Source organism: Lontra canadensis, unplaced genomic scaffold, assembly GCF_010015895.1.
Source record: "Lontra canadensis isolate GAN:19392208 unplaced genomic scaffold, GSC_riverotter_1.0 scaffold190, whole genome shotgun sequence".
Classification (NCBI taxonomy): domain Eukaryota; kingdom Metazoa; phylum Chordata; class Mammalia; order Carnivora; family Mustelidae; genus Lontra; species Lontra canadensis.
In genome coordinates, this window is record NW_022631184.1 from 1,040,249 (window position 1) to 1,063,048 (window position 22,800).

The 22,800-nt window shown below is 41.3% G+C and overlaps 1 protein-coding gene and 1 pseudogene across 1 annotated transcript; both read left to right on the forward strand.

Moving 5' to 3' along the window:
* The first annotated feature begins 4,875 nt into the window (after positions 1-4,875).
* Positions 4,876-10,108, forward strand: LOC116861100 (annotated as a pseudogene).
* Positions 10,109-16,413: 6,305 nt separating this feature from the next.
* Positions 16,414-18,154, forward strand: LOC116861085 (electron transfer flavoprotein subunit alpha, mitochondrial-like). Its single transcript, XM_032847575.1, has 2 exons — positions 16,414-16,594; positions 17,227-18,154. The coding sequence occupies exons 1-2, from the start codon at positions 16,414-16,416 to the stop codon at positions 18,042-18,044; spliced, it is 999 nt and encodes a 332-aa protein (XP_032703466.1). The 3' UTR covers positions 18,045-18,154.
* The last annotated feature ends 4,646 nt before the right edge of the window (positions 18,155-22,800 follow it).

Sequence of the window (22,800 nt, forward strand, 5' to 3'; positions counted from 1 at the left end):
GACATTTAACCAATTGATCCACAGGCATCAGTGGACATCATGGACAGGCATCCTAGTCCATGTGATTTTTACAGCTGTCACCTTTGTATCTTTACATAGGTATTATCTCATTTAAGATGGGAGATCACTTGCTGTGATGAGCACCATATGTTATAAGAGATGAAACACTAAATTCTACACCTAAAACCAATATTAGTGTGTGTTAACTAGGTGGAATTTAAATAAAAACTTGGACAGAAAAAAGAAATCATTCTCTAAGAACAACTATGTTTTCTTTTCCCATCCTCATTTGAAATGTAGATTTGGTCCTACAATTACTTGTTGTTGGTTATCATCAGTGATGTAAAGGAGAGATGCAGGAACCTCTGTCCACATGGGGAACCTGCTTGTCAGCTTAATTTACTAGACAGTGCCTTGTGTACCAGTTGAAACCCCATGCACATCTCCCATGCAGCAGAGTTCCACACATATCTGAATTCCCTACAAGGCTCTGTGTTCCTTCCTGTGTGTCTCTTGGTCAATATCTGGGCCAGCATGGAACTGCTTAAAGAGCATGGAAATAAATCTTACCTGATACAGCAAATTCTCCTATGTTCTTCTTCACAAGAAACTAGTTTTTTTTTTGTTTTGTTTTGTTTTTTTAATTTTACTCTTGATCATCCATACAAATCTTAGACTCTAGGCTTCTTCCTCCTTCTCTGTGCCCTCCTTCTGTTGTCTTATCAAATTTTGCCAGAGACCTTCCTGGTAATTTAAGTTGTTCATGAAGTGTGACCCCATGACCCTGCAGGTTCATTCATGCCCAAGTATGTCAAAGAGGCAGCCACCAACAGGGCTTCTAAAAATGAGAGAAACAGAAAGGCAGAGAAACGTTAAGAGTTGTTCTCTTTTCTGATGAGAAATGTTTCTCTCATTCACAGGAATCTTTGGAACATTTCTCAGTCTTCTTCCCTGCCCCTAGGGCTCCCATGGGAGACTTGGCTAGATGTCCTTACAGGAGTCATCAGAGACCTGCCTCTCATGGCTCATGGTGTCTCCCTGCCCTCCCCTCACTCCTGACCCATGTGAAGTCCAATGCCTTTATGTTTCTTTTCTTGGAACTGTTTATTCTGTGGGGAAATAGTGGTATCATTTTCATGTACTGTAAACTCAGTCAAGTCTTCCGGATGGAGGGGCCCATGTCAGGGGGTGTGGTCCTTCTTGCTGCCTTTCACACCTGATCCAGGCAGTATAGAGGCTTCCAGCTCCTTGCTCAGTGTGGAGACTTCAGAAACACCAAATGCCTGCATTTCCAAGAGAGGACAGATCTAGACTCTTCCTGTGCCTGGAGCTCCATGTAATACTTCACTCAGCCTTGTCTGTGGTATTAGTGGAAACAATTATTATCTCTGAAATCAGAAGCTTCCTTTCTCTCCAGAGCTGTTAGATCAGAACAGTATGTACTTATAATCACAGGATTGTAAGGATTGTCTGGAGGGTTTATAGGTGGAGAAATAAGATTCATCCAGCTGCTCATGTCAAACTCTTTGGAGAAGAAAACCCTAGACTGAAAAAGTCTTTTTCTCTTTTTATTTTTTTAGAGTATTTAGAAGGAGAATGTTTACTGGCCATCTCTCACTGGGAAGTGTGCCATGTTTTAATTCAATCTAGCCCTTCATTACTGTAGAGCAATTTCAAAATTATGTTTTGATAATCGGTAACAATGCAAAATAATTCTTTTGTTGGGCACATTTTTCATGTCTTTAGGCTACAACAAAATACCACATACAGAGTGGCTAATGAACACAGACGTATTTCTCATATTGCTGGAGGATAGGAAGACCCGTATTAGGGCACCTGTAGATTTGGTGTTTGGTGAGAGCTCACTTCTGAAATGGACATCTTCTCTGTATCACCACACATGGCATAAGGGGCAAGCTAGCTCTCTTCAGTCTCTTCAAGGACACTGATCCATTCAGGATGGCCCTGCCCTTGTGACTACTAAAATCCACCTCCTAATACCAGAAGTTTGAACTTGTGTTTCACCTCTGGATTTTGTGAAGTCCAGAGGTGTCCCATAGATAAAAATCTGTCTGTGGAGGTTCCATTGACTTTCCACCCTCATCTTAGAATTCAGCACTATTCCCCCATTTTAATATTCATTTCAGTATTTCTGAACTGTTTGTCTCTTCTTTGGGATTCTTCATTCATTAGTGATATCATCTGCCTTTCCCCTTCATTAATAATCGTTAAGTAAAGTCCTTAACACATATTCATTTTACATATTTGTATTTTGATGGTCATGATTTTCCCTCTTTTGATAATTGCCATTGCAGGACATGTAGAGTGGCCATGAGCATTGGTCACACTACTACTGGTCAAAGTGCAATGGTTGTCCCTGAGAAAAACTTATGTGTATAAATAATATTAAAATCACAATTTCCTCACTTCTTGTGAATTAAAAGAACCCATCAACAACATATTAATAATGAATTGCCATGATTTAATCAGGCACCTATTATCAGAACTGTGTAAAACTATATAGAAACTTACAGCTCCAGTTTACTTCCCTGCTTGTCCCTGTCACATGTTCCAAGTTCCACACAAATTCTTCCATGACTCAGGTAAATGCACAGTAAGCTGCCACAAGACATTTATAACTGATGAGGGGACAGAAGGCTGGCTGAGGACAAAGCAAAAGATGACACCTTGCAAGCACCTCTCCCACTCCTGGGTGGGACATATGTGACATTCTTTAGGAATCTCCCACCCATCTTAAATGGTAATACCTTGCTAGAGGGCAAAACAACCTTGGTAAAGGCAAGGCCTCTGGTATCCGGTATCTTGCAGGTCCTCTTTATTTTTTTATTTATTTTTAAGATTTTACTTATTAATTTGAAAGAGAGAGATCACAAGTAGGCAGAGAGGCAGGCAGAAAGAGAGAAGCAGGCTCCCCACTGAGCAGAGAGCCCGATGTGGGGCTCAATTCTAGGACCCTGAGATCATGACCTGAGCCAAAGGCAGAGGCTTAAATCACTGAGCCAACCAGGCACCCCAATGCAGGTCCCCTTTAGCATATGAAAGTTCTATTGAAACATACCTTTTCCTTACTTACCCCACCCCCATGGTACATAACCTGCTACTCCTCACAACCCTGGGGCAGCAGCTCTTCCTGCCCATGGGTCCTGTCCCCATGTTTTAATAAACCACCATTTTGCACCAAAGAAGTCTCAAGAATTCTTTCTTGGTCATCAGCTCCGGACCTTACTCCACCTAACATCACCTGTATTCTAGAACTTCATCATTTGTTGCCTGAACATGGAGCTGTGAGTATTTACATTTGGACTCTGAGCTTTGGTGCAAAATTGGTGAGTACTTTTTCTCCTCTTTCTTTAGTCTCATTTCAGGGGCTTTTCAAGGAGTATGGACTTACTGGAACACTTGCATGTTGATTGCTCAGGCTGTAATCCGCTAGCCTATGGCTACTCTATGGGGAGGAGAATCTGCCTTTTGACTGGAAGTTAGTACCCTGGCCTGAATGCTAATAAGACCCAGAAACTTGATGTCCTCTCTCTGTTCCTATCCTTATATAAAGTTGTCTGTCTTGGGCATGGGACAGCCATCTAAGTCACCAGGATGGCTGCCAATCTTAAGTCTCCTGTGTGAGGTTTCCTCCTGACTGAACTAATGTGATCCCCTCCACATCCCCGGGACCACATGTATTAGAATGTCACATAGACCATGATGGATTTCAGCCTTTACTCTTTCTTGTCAGTGTCTTCTACAAACTACTTAAAGCTAAGAAATTGGGTAATTTCCCCTTGCCAAACTTTTCTAGTATTTCCATGGGTTAAAATGGTAAAACAGTATGCATTCTTCAGGAGAAACAATGGCATGGCATGGCACAGTATTTCAGTCCATTCACCGGCACCCATCAGCAGCCTAGGATGCGGTGAGGAATGGTAGCGGTGCCGGCACCCCTCCAGGGCCTTTTATGGCAGGCATGTCTTCCCGGGGAAGGCAAGATCATGATCAATAGTGATGTCTTGTTGAGGGACGCCTCTGGTCACTTTTGACACATGGGAACCTCTGACACATCCTGCGCAGGATACCACCCAGGAGTCGGGGTGGGGGAGATTTGGTAATGGAACGTCTTTACTTTTCTGGGAGCATGGCCTCAGTAGGCTTCTTCAGTTCCCAAGGACTATACCTTGGAGTGCCTTTTAACTCACTGGAAATAATTTGGATTGCAAAACATTAGGAAAGGACTGAGCTCCTGTAATGCTGCATGGCCTCCGTAGGATCTATCAGTTAGATCTCCTCTGCAGGAAACAGAGTAATGGTCCTAGGATACTTCATTGCTCATACCTAGGCCTTCATTTCTCTACACCAGGACCCTGACCTAAGGGTCTTTTGTAGAATGTGTTTGCCCAAATGAGTTAGCTAGTAAACTCCCTCTTGACATATTGGATGATAATTAATGTAAATAAGCTTTCTAGTAAACCCAGGTTGCTGGAGTAAACACAGGACATTCCTAGCAAAGGAATTTTGCTCTTTATCTCTCTCTCTGTTCTTCCTAATAGATGTGGGGGCTTCTCCATCACTAATTTTCCATGTTAATGGCTTTAACTGGAGCCAGCTGGGGTAGTCTAACTCGAGACAGAAACCTTAAGGAATATTCCAAAGCAGGTGCAGAAACTCTCTTTGTTTTGGGGAAATTCCCTGTCTTCTCTGGCCGGACATGGACTGCCTGACCCCTCCCCCCCCTTGTTGACAGGAAAGCATGGTGTCTGCTCCTCTGTTGGAGCTGATGAGCTCTAAAACCAGGAATCCTTTCTCTGCTTTCTGGCAGCACTTTGTTCTTCTGTCTCCCCCTTCTCCTGTTTCTGCACCAACATGGGTGTGGCCTGCGTGACTGACCTCTGTACCATGCACCAAGGCTGCTCTTCTCTTCACTTTCAAGGAGCAAGAAAAGCACCCCCTGTAACTAATACACCCCACTCCAGATTTCCCCACCCACGTCTCAGGTAAACACTGAAAATGGGGTGAGCCCAGGTGGAACATAAATCAGTATTTAAACTAAGTTAAGTTTGTTGGTTTAATTAAGATAGACATGTCTTTGAAGTTACAGCAGTAAATGTGAAACTTTTACTCTATCAAGGTTTACTGAAGGTCAAATAACCTCATGTTACCTCTGTTGGGTTGTTTGCTAAAAGATGACTAAACTGATGGTTCATTGTCTGTCAAAAAGTTTTCATGGGTAGTTGTTGAGATAGCTTTCAAAGTCTTTGGTAACCTGAAAGTTTATAAACTTTTGCTTGCATGACAAATGGAATTAAATTTGTTGGACATCTAGGTTTTTCAAATAGGATAAAATGGTAAGTCATTAATTACTGAATGTAGGTTTGTGATTTTGACTTCTTACAGCAAAGAAAATAAGAATATTTAAGTCTGTTGATAAACACGTTTTGTGATTAACTGATTCATAAATTTGTCATCTAAAAAAATTCTGTTACAACAGTTCATAATTGGTTAATAACTGACTAGAGATTAAGGTGTTTCTAAGAGTACAAAATTCTAACTGCAACTAAAACTAATGGAAATTGTAAGGTTTTACAGGCGAGGTAAACACAACACCAGACGAGGTAGGCGCAAGGCAAGATTTATTAAAGGCACTCTTAGGCGAAGTTTTGGGGGTCAGGAGAGGGGAACTGGGTAAGTCACTCTGGGAGGAGGTCACTACTCTCAGGCAAGGTTCCATGACTCAGGAGAGGGGAGCCAGGGAAGTTCACACTGGGAGGGAGTCAGCAGAGTCTTTGATCCGACTAAGGCAAGGCATGGTTTCACATCCATACATGGTAAGGTATTTCATGATTGGAGTGTATGGGGGAGTCCTGATGCTCCTGTTTCCTGCATAGGTATTGGTTACTTATGGAGACCTGACCTGGGCATACATCCTTTTGGTGGGAGAGTCAAGGATTAAGGAAGGTGAGGGTCCTGGAAGATGGAGCTCCAGCAGTCATTTCTATTGTTCCTCCTGCATTCCTGGAGCTGCTGACCCAACAGAAATAAGGGAAACAACTCTGTATGTGGAAAAGTAGATACATTAGAAAGATAAGGAATGGGAATGCATTTTGCTCAAGATAAAGGTAATTTGTTCTAAAGGAGATGGTTGTTTGGAAAGAAATGGGTTGGGACACAATCTGAATGCAAAGAAAAGTTGTAGGTTTGTGTAGGGAAAACTTTGGAATGGAGTTTTATGTGTGGTCAGGACAGACTAAAAAAGAACTGAATGGGTTTTAAAGGTATATTGGTATAAGATTAAAATTGTCTCCATTCAAAAAGAGTTTTCTTAAATTAATCTGCTGTTAAGCAGAAAATGTAAACAGTTGTTTATTTTTTGCCTGTCCAGAAAAAAACATTTTCCACATTTTTGCCTATATCAGGTCTTTAACATCCCTAATTATATTTAGGCATGTGCTTTAAAACTTTATAAGATTTTAGCAAAGCTTGACAAGATTTAAATTGTAAATGAAATCTCTTTAACTCATTAGGCTTTTCCTTTGTATGCTAAGTTACTCAGGAAGTACTGCTAAACAAATGATAAACCTTGGGTTACATTTGGGTAAATGCTCTAATGATTCTAGAGGTTCTATACATTTCCTAGAGTTTTAATGTTCTGATAAGGTCATCACTTGGTATTTTAATTATTGAAGTGTTAGGTGTCACAGAAATAACCTGATTGTCTTGCCAGCTATGTTGTAAACTCTCATAAACTCTTTAACCATATCTATTCTGAGTTTTTGCCATTTATAATTGTTTTAATTCTCTTATAAATCGAGTTTCACTTTAAAGGAGATTCATAAACTTTCATAAACTTTCAGGACAACACAGGTATTTAGTATCTTTAAGATCAGAACTGAAATGAGTAAGAATTTCCAGAACTAACTAAAGCTACATTCAAACTAAACCAAAATTAGTAACATGGGACTAACCAAACTAAAATCTTATAGTCTTGTGTCTGTTATTTTAAACATTGCTCATTCTCTAATGTTTGCACTTCCAGACTAGGGAAACTTTTTTCTTAAGATAGCTGTGACTTACAGAAATGTAAAAATATTAATTTGTAAACAAATTAAAGCATTCAACTTTTCTATCTGAACCCTCTAAAACTCAAAAGGTCTCAGTAAGTATTCCTTCTTCCATGGAAATCAGTCACTTGCATAAGTTCAATAAGAATCTTTTCTCCTTGTAACAGGGCACTATTGGAAACATTGGTTATTTTACCAAGCCTTTGACTGGAATGTCATATTTGAGAAAGACATACATAGACTTAGATATGACCAGACAGCTTTAAGGAACTAAGGTTGACTTTACGAAACCTGGAGCCATAAAACCCTTTGGAACTGTTGGCCTGGTACTTTGCTTAGAGTTCCAAGCAGCCTCACCAGGTGAGTAAAGAATGTCACTTCCTGGAAGGTGCAGGAACCTCAGGATACTTTCAGGTCCTCAGAAAGAGGAATTTGACCAAATCTACATGTATTGCAGGTGTGTCTGATGACAAGTACATGGCTTGGCTTCTGGCCTGGAAAGGCTACTTAAAAGTTCAACCTAGAGATCCTTTATAAGAAGTTCCAGCAAAGAAGATTCTAAAAGATCTATATGATCACTCACTGTTCTTGTTGAGCTTATGTAAATAATTAGGCCAAGTTTGTTAAAACTGGGCTTGTTTTTCAAATAAATTAGTCCTGATTTGTCTATCTCTGGAAATGAGGATTATTTTAGAGTGAAAAATTATGTTTCAATAACACACCTTTGTGGATGTCAAGTTCTAGATTTGATTGTTTTTAAATGTTTGTTGTTTACCTAAGCTAGACAACTAGAGGTAAACTTAAAAGAGAAATTACCACAGTAACTCATATAAACAATCTTCTGCTGATTATTTCATGGGGATAATAACAGAACCCCATGGGCACATAACAATTTAAACAGTGGAAAAGTGGGATTAATTCCCCAACAATTATATAACTTAACTATCATTTTGACCAATTCTGTGGGGCTAGGATAATTGCCTAAAAGCCAGCATACCCCACTCCGTAGGATTAACTATGGACTTGTGGAGATAATGGATGATCTCACTTTCTTTATGATTGGATTGGATGATGCATGTGGGACTCCCCTTATCTCTTGACAAGTTTTCTCCCACTTGCCAGTGATCCTTTGTAATGAGGATATTGTGAGCTGGCCCACTCAAAAGGCTTCTTAATGGTTTCTCCCCGTAGTCATATTTATCCTAGAAGCCACCTCTATTGAGGATTCAGCTACCTCTGTAACTCCCCTACAAATTCCGCAACTGACAAGTGTTGACCCAAGTAGGTAGGGGCAACTCTACACCCCCGTTCAGCAGGAAGATGTTACAGACGCTGAAACCTTCCATCTTCAACAACCTTAATGATTTAAGCGTCAAAATTGTTCTGGTGGGAATGATGAGGAATCAGAAACCCTCCTGAGGACAAAGCAAAAACTGACATCTTGCAACCCGACCCCTCCTGGGTGTGACATATGTGACATTCTTTAGGAATCTCCCACCCATCTCTAGAGGGCAAAACAACCTTAGCAATGGCAAGGCCTCTGGTATCCGGTATCCTGTAGGTCCTCTTTAGTATATGAAAGTTCTATTGAAACCTCCCTTTTCCTTACTTCCCCCACCCCCATGGTACATAACCTGCTACCCCTCACAACCAGGGGAAGCAGCTCTTCCTGCCCATGGGTCCTGTCCCTGTGCTTTAATAAACCACCATTTTGCACCAAAGATGTCTCAAGAAATCTTTCTTGGTCACTGGCTCTGGACCTCACCCCACTGAACCTTACCTATATTCTAGAACTTCATCATAACCATAAGATGATGGGCTGAGCTCTTCCCTTTTTAGAACGCATATCATGACAGGCATTTCTCTGGCACCTGCCTCCCCAACAAGACAAGCCCTGACCTTCCTTGCTGCAGGGGATGGGAAGTGAGGTTTGTCTGCAATTCTTCTGTGCTCCCTAGTGTGCTGGCCTCAGTGATTCTTCCCACAGAAGGGAAAGGTGTTGGGTGGTGTATTGAGGTTTCAGGAAAATGCAGACTGTCTGCATTAGTTTCTCATTGTTGTGTATCAAATTAATACAAACTTAGTAGTTGAAGACAACAACACAGATTTATTTGCTTATATTTCTAGAGAGGAGAGTCCAAAATGAATGTTAAAGGAGATAAAGTCAAGGTGTCATCAGGGCTGCATGTTCCTTCTGCAGGTTCCAGGAGACAATTCATTTCTTTGTCTTCTCCAGCTTAGACAAGGTGCCTGTATTCCTTAGCCTGTGGATTCCTTCCGTCTTTCTGGATCTGCACTTCAACCTCTGCCTCCACCATCCCATCTTTTTGTGTATTTGTCCTTCATTCTCATCAGGTACCCTGTGAATCTATCATCATATTATTCAGTAAGGGAGAAGGGAGTGTCTTTCCAGAAAACTGCTACAATTCAAGGAGTAGTTCAAGAAGACAAGCTAAAAGATGTGGCCCACATTATTCAGGAGTCACTTGTGGAGGCATAGAATGTGATTGGTGAATCCGAGACTGGGAAGTCTGCCTTAGTCATGAAGGGGAGGGGTCTCCTAGTCTGTTAGTTTTGGGATGATGCAGAAAAACATTAAGAAATCCCCTACCAATGTCCACTGTGGCTTTCTGGGACCTGCTTGGAAACAGGACCCCTAATTTCTTTACACACACATGTCTAAAAATTGTGGGACGTGCTAATTGTGGCTTCTTCATCATCATTTCTTCTTCATGTTTTAACTTCAGGGATGCTTAGCTTACCCAAAACAAGGAGATGGGCAAATAATTCTACTGGGTTAGAACCAATGTGGACAATGATTTATATAATAAAGGGAAAAGCAAACCCAGGTCCTTTAAAAGAGAGAGAGAGGAGTGCTTTAGTAGATATGAAAAGACTGCCTTGTTGATTTCAGAAACATCAGAGTGCCAGAGCCATACATCTCCCTGGTCTCCAACTTTGATGTGGATGACTTTGATTTCCCAAGACTGGAGGAGATACTGCTAAAGGACCTCACTGCCCATAAGTGCTACACCTAGGTCTGTGGAGGAGATCAAAAGTTTCACCAAATCCTTGTGGACCTTTTCTGGGTCCTTGTGAAAGATGACAACATAGCAGACAAAGCCATGGAGTGTGCTAAATGTTATTGCTCAGTGAATTGAGGCCTCTCATCTACTCTTCCAGTTTTTCAAATCTACTTTCTACATTGAAATTCATCAATACAGTGACCAAATTTATTAAAATTCTCTTGCATAAGACTTTAGAGAGCTTAGGTCTAAGAAGATACCATAGAGATAGGTTGAATTGTCTAACTGAACAAAAAATGGGCCTCAGGCCTTGTGTTCTGTCGGTGAAGGTGGGATCCTCTTTCATATACCACCAAGGACAAATCCTCCCTAAAGTGGAGGGAATGTATCCATTGGAGAAAACCCACTACTCCACATTGATACTCCACTGCTATGCTGAGGAGATTTGACCATGGTTTCTTTCTGCACAGAATTTAGAACAAAGACTGTTTTACCACTGACCTTGTTTATAAGAAGACTGCAAGATGCCTTCAGACTGGAGCACCAAGGAACAGGGTGAGGCATTTCACTTTCTCACCATGGGCTATTTTGCTGAAATCCAAAAATCCATTTAACAGAAATGGACCCTATACTTTTTATTAATCTCCATGTGTTATGAGGTACTTTACATTTGCTTGATTTATTTAGATAAAAAAATTTGGTAACAATTAAGGTAACTGTTGCACATCAGCTTTTTATACAAGATTTTCCCAATTCATGATAGCAATACCCTCCTCACCAAACTAAGGGAAATCCATGCATAGGGGAACATGTCTAAGTGAATATTTTAGTGTGTTTGGGGGGACTAGAGCAGGGAGGAAGAAGTTCAAAGAGAATTGGAGAAATGTTCTTGGATGTCATATTTCCAGATACTACTGGGGAACAGAAGGAAGAGAACACAGTCAGGGTTCATATTTCTAAGACTTCATCAGCACCTGATGGCCTGAGAAACCTGTAACAGGACACAGTGAGGATTAGGAAATATGATAAAGGGAAGATGAATTAGAATGGAGAATGGAGAGCAAATATGAATTGAATTGGGCATGTTGGAAGACTAATTTTTTCTTCATCCACCCAAATTTCTACATAAGACTGGTGAAACAGGACCTGGTAAACATCCATGGCATCTGCCTCAGGGATTATGGATTTTTCTTCCTGCTGTTACTGTGATTCAGATTTTTCTTGTTTATTCCCCATCACTGGTGTAGGGTGGATGATTTATGGTGTAAGAGGTATACATGGGGGAACCTGTCCCTCAGATCCCTCATTACTCTGAAGGCTCTCCCTAGAAAGTGAAGGACACAGAGATATATGAGAAAGTACTACTGGCCACTATCCCCTGAGTATTCCTTGCACCTCAACTTTTCAGGAGATGACTCCTGGAGGGTAGAAGGGAGGCAATAACAGAGAATGTGAGTTTTTGTTTGTGCTGCTACTTATTGTATAAAAGATGTGTGAAATGTTCAAAGGAAAGGAGTTCTTGACCATCCTCTATGGCCACATTGCATTTAAAAATTTTTGTTCCTTGGATTTTCAATGCATATTGAAAATGTAGAATGTACACTTTCAGGATCCATATATCTGGGCTTCTTTCCATCAGATACCATCCATCCTTAAAAAGAGCATGGACACTAAGCTAATCCTCTTTATTTTCCATCTCATCAATCAGATGTAGTCAGCACTGGGACTTACACAAACTTCCTCCTCCCTCGGGAAGTCATGATCTTTTCACAATCCCTGGGCCTTTTCTTTCCAATTCAGTGACCCTTCATTAACACAGAAAATACAGCAAACAAACAAACAAAAGACAGCAAAAAATAAATCCAAATGGCAAAGGGTTTTGTATGGGTCCCTTTGGGAAGACACTTCCAATAAAATATGAGTTATCAAATACTTATATCTGTGGATTCTGTTTCAAAATTTCCTTGTTTCCAGATGAGACAGGCAAAAGAACCTTTCCCTATTGGAAAGGAAGAACTCAGGAGAAGGAAGAAGTAGGGGAATAAGGTTTAGTGCTTTGGTTTTATCAGCCTTGACCCAGAGTGACTAAGAGTCATCATATGCTTAGCTGGCATTCAAAGGCCTAAAGGATTTCCTGGGTAGTGCAAAGTGTGAAAGGAGGGGGCTGTTAAAGGGGAGATAAGTGTTAGGGTCTGGGGGGAGAAAATAGAGTTGTATGGTATCTGTAAACTAAAAACTGTGAGTCCAACCAACCAATGATCTGAAGAGATTTGGAGTCTTTATCTGGTCAGCCTTCAACAGTCAGATGGTCTCCATCTGTTGGGGCTTCCTAAGCTCTTACAGGAGGTGCTCTGATAGTTGGGCATCACTCTAGGGATCTGGGGAAAGCCCTGTCACTTAGCAACTCTCACTATCTTCTTACTGTGCTTTAACATTTTTTTCCCATGTGACCTTCACTTAAACACAGAAATCCTTTTCAGGACCCGAATTTGTGGGTGGTGTCCTGGACCACCAGTGAGCTGTTGGTGGTGAGAAAGTGAAATGCCTCACCCTGTTCCTTGGTACTCCAGTCTGGAGGCATCTTGCAGTCTTCTTATAAACAAGGTCAGTGGTAAAGCAGTCTTTGTTCTAAATTCTGTCCAGTTGAAAAGACATATCAGCTCTCTGAAATAGACAACTTTGGAACAGGTGATGTGAAAACTCCAGCTCCCAGTCCAAGGTCAACATTGAAAGGGACAAATGAAAGCATTTCATAGGAGTCATCAGCAGGAAAAGGGGAGGTAAATTTTAGAGATCTGTGTTGAGGGTCTTCTTCTCCTGCATAATTATAAAGACAGAGAACTTTATTGTAATCTAATTGTGGGTCAGGCCAATGTTATCATTTTGAATCTCCTAAACATGCTGAGGTGTGACACTTTTATCACCCCTTTTTTTCTTTTTCCTTTTTTTAAAAAAAAATATTTCTTTTATTTATTTGAGAGAGAGAGAGAGCAGAATGAAAAAATAGAGCATGAGCAGGGGTGGGAAGGGGGAGAGGGAGAAGCTGGGAGCTTTACATGGGGCTGAATCACAGGACCTTGGGATCATGCCTTTAGCTGACTATGACAGATCCTTAACTGAATGAGTCACTCAGATGTCCCTATAACACCCTTTTTTCAAATGCAGCACCGATTGTTAAATCATTTGTCCAAAGTCGCAGAGTTGAGTAATACAAATAGTGGGATTGGGCTCCACAATGTATTTTTTTTTTTTTTGAAGGTTTATCCATTCATTGAGAGAGAAGAAGGGTAGGGAGGGGCCAAGGCAGAGGGAGAAGCAGACTCTGGTCTGGACTCTCCACTGAGCAGGGAAACCAACAGAGGGCTCCATCCCAGGACCCCAGGATCATTACCTGAGCTGAAGGCAGATGCTTAACCTACTGAGCCACCCAGGCACCACTCCACAATCTATTTTTATCACTTGTTCTTCCCAGTTGTTTGTTTGGATGCCTGAACCAAAGCCCCTGTTACACCCCAATCTATATATGAGCCCTGTCTTGATCACACTGTTCCTAATACATTGACTTCAGGTATACATTTCCTTCAGAACAATAACAATTTATAAATCAAACAAAACAAAACAAAACAAAAAATAAGACAGTGGTGTGCTAATCTGAGAAAAGCTAAAAGGTGTTGCTACTCTACACAATGAAGAACAGAAAGCTTACCAAGAGCCAGTATAATGAGGTGATTATGTCCAAGGGTTTTGGCTAAGGTACCAGTCCTCTTCACTCATTAACTTTTGTACTTGTTCATTCAACATTAATTGAATAGTCACAACATGTGAAGATCTAGGTCTCCTTCATCAGCCCTCAGCCATTGTGTGAGTACTTTGAAAATGAGCACTAGGGGTATAGCAGGGAATAAAAGGATCAAGTCCCTCCCCAGATTGAGCTTTACTTCATGGGAAGGAATACAGGAAATAGTGGAGAAAGTAAAGGGTGATATAGTGTCAAGTGGTGCTGGTGATGTGAAGAAGAAAATAGAACTTGATGTAGAAAGGGAGGATATTTTAAGTTGGTGGTCAGGAAAGACCTCTCTGAAGACCTGGCAACAGAGCAGACATACACAATGTGCATATATGTAGGGTACAAAGAATGTCTCAAGTGAAGGGAGCAGCAAATGCTAAGGCCATGAAAAATTGAAGGCACTTCTCATGTCCACTGATTGGATGGTGGGTCCCTGGAGTGCAGTAGTGTGCACAATGGCAGAGAGGTAGGAAAGGATGGCTTAGAAGTAATCAGGTATCAGGTGATGTAGGACACGAGAGGGCATGGTACTTGATTTAGAATTCATTCTATGATGGAAAACACTGAAGGAAGGGCATGACCTGATTTATGCTTTGGAAGGAGTTTGGCAGATGGATGATCATGGTGGCCAATTGGGTAGGGCTGCAGTACCTAAAGGTGCTTATTGAATTGTTTTTATGAGAAATGGCAGAAGACTGGGCAAGAAAGAAAGAGACAGAGTGTGAGAGGAGACTGGATTCAGGATGTATTTTGAAGAGAGACCTGCCAGCCTTGTTCATGAGCTGGAGGAAGGTATCAGAGGGATGATTCAAGAATCATGTCCTGGTGTCCTGAGCAACTGTGTGAAGAAAGGTGCCATTCAAAGAGATGGAGAAGTTTTCTGAAAAAGTAGCTCTGTGGGTAAGAGTGAAGCAGAGGAGTAGAGAATCAAAACTCAGAAACAGAACTGTAAGACTTGAGGTTTCTGTTTGAGCCCAGAGTGTGGATGTCATGTGGACAGGGGGATGTTTGTCTGAGGGTGAGCAGTGAAATTCCTTGTGCTACTTTCTAGCTGTACAACCTTTGGCAAATCACTCAAAAGTATTTCCCTTTACCTTCAGAATGGGGATTGATTCACTTGTTGAAGGATCTTATAGGGATACAAAGTCCTAAGGAAATTTAATATTTACATAAAAGAAGTAAAGTACAGGGAAAGTGTTCCATGGAAAGACTAGAATTATTAGGAGGCATATATAGGTATTTTAACTGGGGTCAGAGAAATTTGTCATCATATACATTCTCTCCATGGAATATATATGGGGAAAGGAAGGTAGGCAAACCACTGAGGGGAGATCTGCCATCAGTTCCCATTGTATTGACCACTTTTCTCCTGTCAGTAGGCTGATTTATTCATTCCCTTTCTGACCACCCTGTCCCATATTGGCACCCACATGTTCCTGCACCATTTTTGAAAAGAAATATCTTTCTGCATTGACTTGCTTTAGAAAGTTGTCAAAGATTATCTGATCATATTTAGGTCAATTTTTGCACTCTGTATTCTCTTCTATTGTTATGTTAACCTATCCTTTACTCAGTACCACAATGTCCCTAAATGGAAATTTTTAAAAAGTCTTAGAATAGAGTAAAAATAGGGTGTGAGCCTGCAAATTTTATTGTTTGTCTATTTGTTTCCCTTGCTTTCCTATTTAATTTTATTTAATATTATTAATTCATTCTTGTATTTATTTATTTTTAGGAAGAATGAGTGCAAGTGGGGGGAGTTGGGCAGAGGGAGAGGGAGAGCATTTTAAGGAGGCTTGGTGCTGAGTACAGAGTCTGACTTTTTTTTTTTTTATTTTTTAAATTTATTTTCAATGTAACAGTATTCATTGTTTTTGCACCACACCCAGTGCTCCATGAAATCCGTGCCCTCTCCAATATGCACCACCTGGTTCCCCCAACCTCCCAACCCCCCCCTTCAAAATCCTCAGGTTGTTTTTCAGAGTCCATAGTCTCTCATGGTTCACCTCCCCTTCCAATTTCCCTCAACTCCCTTCTCCTCTCTAACTCCCCTTGTCTTCCATGCTATTTGTTATGCTCCACGAATAAGTGAAACCATATGATAATTGACTCTCTCTGCTTGGCTTATTTCACTCAGCATAATCTCTTCCAGTCCCGTCCATGTTGCTACAAAAGTTGGGTATTCATCCTTTCTGATGGAGGCATAATACTCCATAGTGTATATGGATCACATCTTCCTTATCCATTCGTCCATTGAAGGGAATCTTGGTTCTTTCCACAGTTTGGCAACCGTGGCCATTGCTGCTATAACCATCAGGGTACAGATGGCCCTTCTTTTCACTGCATCTGTATCTTTGGGGTAAATACCCAGTTGACTTGGGGTTTAATCCCACAATCCTGAGATCATGACCTGAGCTAAAATCAAGAATCAGACACTTAGTTATAGTGACTCGCAGAAGCGACCCAGCTGCACTCGGCCACAGGTTGCTGGAAGACTGATGCTGCTGCGAGGCGGATGGGAGCAGAGACCATGTTCCGAGCTGCAGCTCCAGGGCAACTCTGGCGGGCGGCCTCATTGCTACAATTTCAAAGTACCCTGGTAATAGCAGAGCATGCAAATGATACCCTAGCACCCATTACATTAGATACCGTTACTGTAGCCAAACGTGTTGGAGGTGAAGTGTCTTGCTTAGTAGCTGGAACCAAATGTGACAATGATGAAGTTCTAGAACCTAGGTGAGGTTCGGTGGGCTGAGGTCCGGAGCCAATGACCAAGAAAGAATTCTTGAGACATCTTTGGTGCAAAATGGTGGTTTATTAAAGCACGGGAACAGGACCCGTGGGCAGGAAGAGCTGCTGCCCAGGGTTGTGAGAGATGGCATGTTATGTACCTTGCGGTTGGGGGATAGTGAGGGGAAGGGAGGTTTCAACAGAACTTTCATATGCTAAAGAGGGCCTACAAGGTGCCTGGATACCGGAGGCCTTGTGGCTTGATCAGTGTAGTCCTTTGGCAAGCCATTCACATTTCTGCTATCAAGCATCGTTGTTAGTGAGATTTGGGTTTAGAAGAAATTTAACTTTAGGGCTTGAGGAACTGAGTTATTTGCCTCTGGAAATTGTGCTATTAATAAGGTAACTTCTTTGTAGATCTCTAGAACATTTGTAAAGCAAGGGAGACTCTGTCTTGCAGGATTGTGATCTCTGCAAGTTAACTATTTGTTTCTTATGGCGGTCAGGGGTGCCTGAGGAATGCTACACATATTACTGAGGGGGAGCAGATGCAGAGGGGGTGCAAGGTGCCAGCTTTTGCTTTGTCTTCAGCCAGCCTCCTGCTCCCTCATCAACAAGGTGTTACAAGATCTCTGCAAAGTAGCAGGTGTAGCAAAAGTTCTGGTGGCTCAGCTTGATACATACAAAGGCTTCCTTCCCGAAGAGCTGAAGCCATTGATTCTGGCAACTCTGAAGCAGTTCAATTACAAACACATCTGGGCAGGAGCATCTGTCTTTGGAAAAAACCTTTTGCCCAGGATAGCAGCCAAACTTGATGTTGCCCAAATTTCTGACATCATTGCAATCAAGTCTCCTGACACATTTGTGAGAACTATTGATGCAGGGAATGCTTTATGTACAGTGAAGTGTGATGAGAAAGTGAAGGTATTTTCTGTCAGAGGAACGTCTTTTGAAGCTGCAGCAACAAGTGGAGGTAGTGCCAGTTCAGAAAAGGCATCAAGTCCTTCCCCAGTGGGGATAGCAGAGTGGCTTGACCAGAAATTAACCAAAAGTGAACGACCAGAGCTAACTGGTACCAAAGTGGTAGTATCTGGTGGTTGGGGTTTGAAGAGCGGAGAGAACTTTAAGTTGTATGATTTGGCAGATCAACTACATGCTGCAGTTGGTGCTTCTCATGGTGCTGTTGATGCTGGCTTTGTTCCCAATGACATGCAAGTTGGACAGATGGGGAAAATAGTAGCACCAGAGCTTTATATTGCTGTAGGACTATCTGGAGCCATCCAACATTTAGTTGGGATGAAAGACAGCAAGACAATTGTGGCTATTAACAAAGACCCAGAAGCCCCAATTTTTCAAGTGGCCGATTATGGAATAGTTGCTGATTTATTTAAGGTAGTTACTGAAATGACTGTGTTGTTGAAGAAGAAATGAGTTACAGTTTTAAGAAGGAAAATATATCAAAGTATTCAGCTGAAATAGAAATTCATGGCTATTACAGTAATCATTGGAAAGTATGGAGAACTACATGTCATAATTTGAGAAAAAAATTCTCAGATGCCAGAATGCTTTTTTATGTGTCTATTACTATATTTCTTTTAATTATTTGTGGTTCCAAGTAATTATTTTTTAAAATTTTCTAATTCTTGGGGGGAGACAAGATGGCGGGGAAGTAGGAGGAGGCATCCTTTCAACCTGTACCCTAAAGTGAGCTGGTTACTTTCCAAAGAACTCCGATCACCCACGAAATCAGCCTGAGATCAGAATTATACATGTCTGGATCTCTACAGGAGCAGAAGACACCAGTGGGAAGGTAAAGCAGAGTGGGAACTTCGGACTGATATCAGAAGATAAACAAAAGGGGGAGGGAGCCACCAGACGTGACCCACTGGAAAGTAATATCCCAACATGAAAGTGCCCTGCTTCTGGGGACCAGCATTAACTTGGAGTCTGGTAGAAAGCACTCAAAAAGAGCAAAGGATCATGGGGTGTGTGTGGAATTGTGGGAATCTGGATGGCTAGGGACAGGGGCTTAAGTCCCCAGAACTAGGACAGCCACCCATGGCACAGAGCCAGAGAGAGTGCAGCTGAGAAACCAGGTCTTGGTCCCTGAGCCACCAGCGCGCCTGAGAGCGTGTGGGGTCCGGCTCCCTTGAGGGGTTGGGAGCCTGGCCAGCCGGCGGAAGCACAGCCTTTTTGCAGTCCCCACGCAAGTGCTGTGCCCTGCTATCAGAGTCCTAGTCGTGCCCCGCGCCCTCCCCTGAGAGAGGTGCACACAGGCACCAGCCCGGTGCTCTCAGACCCAGAAAGACCAGGCACTCCCAGCCCGGACCAGTGGGAAAATCTCAGCGTGCAATCCCTGCTTGGAACCTCTCTGGCGGTCTGCAGCTGCCCAGACAGCTGCCACTGCTGTGGTTTTGGGTACAAGCAAAAAATCCTGTGTCCCCAGGGACCACAACTTAGAACCTGCTCTGTCAGCAGCCAAGGGGAAATTTATTTGGGCTCTGCAGCCAGACTGAGGCTTTTCTCTAAGAGGGAGGTCAGGGTGTAGTTTGCTCTCCTCTAAACCTACAAAAACCATCAAAAGCGGTCAAGGCAAGAAAGAAAAAAAAAAAAAAAGTGAACAAACATAAAAACCTCCAGAGAACAAAAGTCTGAAAAAACAGTTTTCTCAGAGCACACCCCCTTGAGGGGGGCGGGAGGACTTAACTCAGAGAATATCATTGACTGAAAACCCACATGGCAGGCCCCTCCACCAGAAAACCAAACAGGAAAAAAAAAAAAAAAAAGAACAACCACCACTATTTCGTAGGACAACTTTTATTTTTAATTCGTTCCCACTATCCTGGCTCATTTTTTTTTATATAGATAATTTTTTAACCTATTTACCATCACAGTGAGATGTCCAGTACATCAAATTCCATAATAACCGTCTAACCTGAACTTTTTGATACATACACTTGTGTTTTTCTTTTGCATTTCTATTTTTTTAAATTTCTTTTTTTTAATATTAGTTTAGTTTAGTCTCTTTTCCTTTTTTCCTTTTATTTTCTAATATTCATATAGAGTTAAACTTCCCCTTTCCCCAATCAATGCTACCCCTATAGGTAAACCAATTTTTAATCCCCCTCTAGCCTAGGAAAGTTGAGTCCTTTAACAAAGATATCAAGATACATCCAGGAAGAATCAAAACAAACTTCCTAGCCCACACTGAGAATTTATAACCACTCTCCCATCTTTTTCTTCCACCAGTGTTTCTCTGTTTTTGTGTTTGTCCTTATAGTATATAAATCTTACACTTGGAGTTCTTTTTGATGAGGTTCTTCCTTTATTTGCTTATATATATACTTATTTTTTTTCTCTTGTCATATACTTTTATCTGTATTTTGTTTTTCTGTTTTTGTTTGTATACTTCATAAACCTTATCTTGGGGCCCATTTGGGCTGAATCTTCTCTTTTATCTTCCCTTTCTTTCCTGTCTCTTTCTCTCTCTTTCTTTCTTTTTCTTTTCTTTTTTTCCCTCGTTTGTGTGGGGAATCCTGATTGCTCAGAAGCGTTCCAGGGTGCACCTTGACTGCACCACGGTCAATATATCCAGCTAGATGAATTTAGCCATCTCTTACCAAAATTACTAGGAGGAGGAATGCCCAACAGAAAAAAAAATACAGAGGATGGGCCTTCTGCAACAGAGCTAATGGTGATCAACATAGACAATATGTCAGGAAGAGAATTCAGGCTAACAATTATCCAGGCAATAACTAGGTTGGAAAAAGCCATGTATGACCAAATGGAATTGATTAGGGCTGAACTGAAAGCGACCAGAGTTGATGTTCAAAATGTTAGGGCTGAGCTGAAAGCTACCAGGCATGAGGTTCACAATGCTCTCAATGAGTTCCAATCTAATCTAAATTCTCTCAAAGCTAGAGTAACTGAGACAAAAGATAGAATTAGTGATCAGGAGGACAAACAGATAGAGAGAAAGGATCAGGAGGAAGCCTGGAACAAACAGCTTAGAAGCCACGAAAACAGAATCAGGGAAATAAATGATGCCATGAAACGTTCCAACGTCAGAATTATTGCAATCCCTGAAGGGGAGGAGAAAGAAAGAAGTCTAGAAGATATAGTGGAACAAGTTCTTCATGAAAATTTTCCTAATCTCACGAATGGAACCAGCGTTCATGTACTAGAGACCAAACGGTCTCCACCCAAGATTATAGATTCCAGAAAAACATCAAGGCACCTGATAGTCAAATTGGGGAATCATAATTGTAGGTATAATCTCTTGAAAGCCACTAGGACAAAGAGGCTCCTTACTTACAGAGGAAAGCCCATCAGAATAACGTCAGACCTGTCCACAGAGACCTGGCAAGCCAGAAAGGGCTGGCAAGATATATTCAGGGCACTAAATGAGAAGAACATGCAGCCAAGAATACTTAGTCCAGCAAGACTGACATTCAAAATGGATGGAGAGATAAAGTGCTTCCAAGACCAGCAAGACTTAAAAGACTATGCAACCACCAAGCCAAGACTGCAGGAAATATTAAGGGGGGTTCTATAAAAGAGGAAAAATCCTAAGAATACCATTGAACTGAAATATAGAGACAATCTACAGAAAGAAAGACTTCAAAGATAACCCGATGTCAATAAAAACGTATCTATCAATAATCACTCTTAATGTGAATGGCCTAAATGCCCCCATAAAATGGCACAGAGTTACAGATTGGATAAAACGACAGGACCCATCCATATGTTGTCTACAAGAGACACATTTTGAACCTAAAGATACACCCAGACTGAAAGTGAAGGGATGGAGAACCATCTTTCATGCCAATGGGCCTCAAAAGAAGGCCGGGGTAGCGATTCTCATAGCAGTCAAATTAGGTTTTAAACTAAACACTGTAGTCAGAGATACAGAAGGACACTACATCATTCTTAAAGGGACTATCCACCAAGATGATCTAACAATTGTACATATCTATGCCCCCAATATGCCAATTACGTAAGAAAATTATTAATCAAGTAAAGAGTCATATTGTTAAGAATACATTAATAGTAGGAGATCTTAACACGTCTCTCTCAGAAATAGACAGATCATCAAAGCAGAAAATCAATAAAGAAACAAGAGCATTGAATGACACATTAAACCAGATGGACCCCATAGATATATACAGAACATTCCACCCTAAAACAACAGAATACTCATTCTTCTCAAGTGCACATGAAACCTTCTCAAGAATAGACCACATACTGGGTCACAAATCAGGACTCAACTGATTCAAAAAGACAGAGATTTTTCCCTGCACAATCTCAGATCACAGTGCTTTGAAACTGGAGCTCAATCACAAGGAAAAATTCGGAAGGAACTCAAACACCTGGAAGCTAAAGACCACCTTGCTTAAGAATGCTTGGATCAACCAGGAGATCAAAGAAGAACATAAACAATTCATGGAAACCAATGAGAATGAAGACACTTCGATCCAAAACCTATGGGATACAGCAAAGGCAGTCCTAAGGGGGAAATACATAGCCATCCAAGCTTCCCTCAAAAAAATTGAAAAATCCAGAAGACACCAGCTGTCTCTACACCTTAAAGAACTGGAGAATCAACAACAAATCAAACCAACTCCACACATAAGAACGGAAATAATCAAGATTAGAGCAGAGATCAATGAGGTAGAAACCAGAGATACAGTAGAACATACCAATGAAACTAGAAGCTGTTTTTTTGAAAGAATCAATAAGATCGATAAACCATTGGCCACACTCATCCAAAAGAAAAGAGAGAAAGCCCAAATTCATAAAATTATGAATGAAAAGGGAGAGATCACAAGTAACACCAAGGAAGTAGAAACAATCATCAGAAGTTATTATCAACAGTTATATGCCAATAAGCTAAGCAACCTAGATGAAATGGATGCATTCCTGGAAAACTATAAACTCCCAAAATTGAACCAGGAAGAAATAGACAACCTGAATAGACCTATATTGAGTAACGAGATTGAAGCAGTGATCAAAAACCTCCCAAAAAACAAGAGCCCAGGACCTGACGGATTCCCTGGGGAATTCTACCAAACTTTCAGAGAAATAACACCTATTCTCCTGAAGCTGTTTCAAAAAATAGAAGCAGAAGGAAAATTTCCAGACTCTTTCTATGAAGCCAGCATTACCTTGATCCACAAACAGGCAAAGA

What these genes read in the sequence shown, in the direction of transcription:
- LOC116861085 (XM_032847575.1), top strand. Translation starts at nt 16,414, where the DNA reads ATGTTCCGAGCTGCAGCTCCAGGGCAACTCTGGCGGGCGGCCTCATTG. An exon ending in AGTAGCTGGAACCAAATGTG is followed by an intron (nt 16,595 to 17,226) that starts ACAATGATGAAG and finishes GCTCCCTCATCA; the next exon opens with ACAAGGTGTTACAAGATCTC.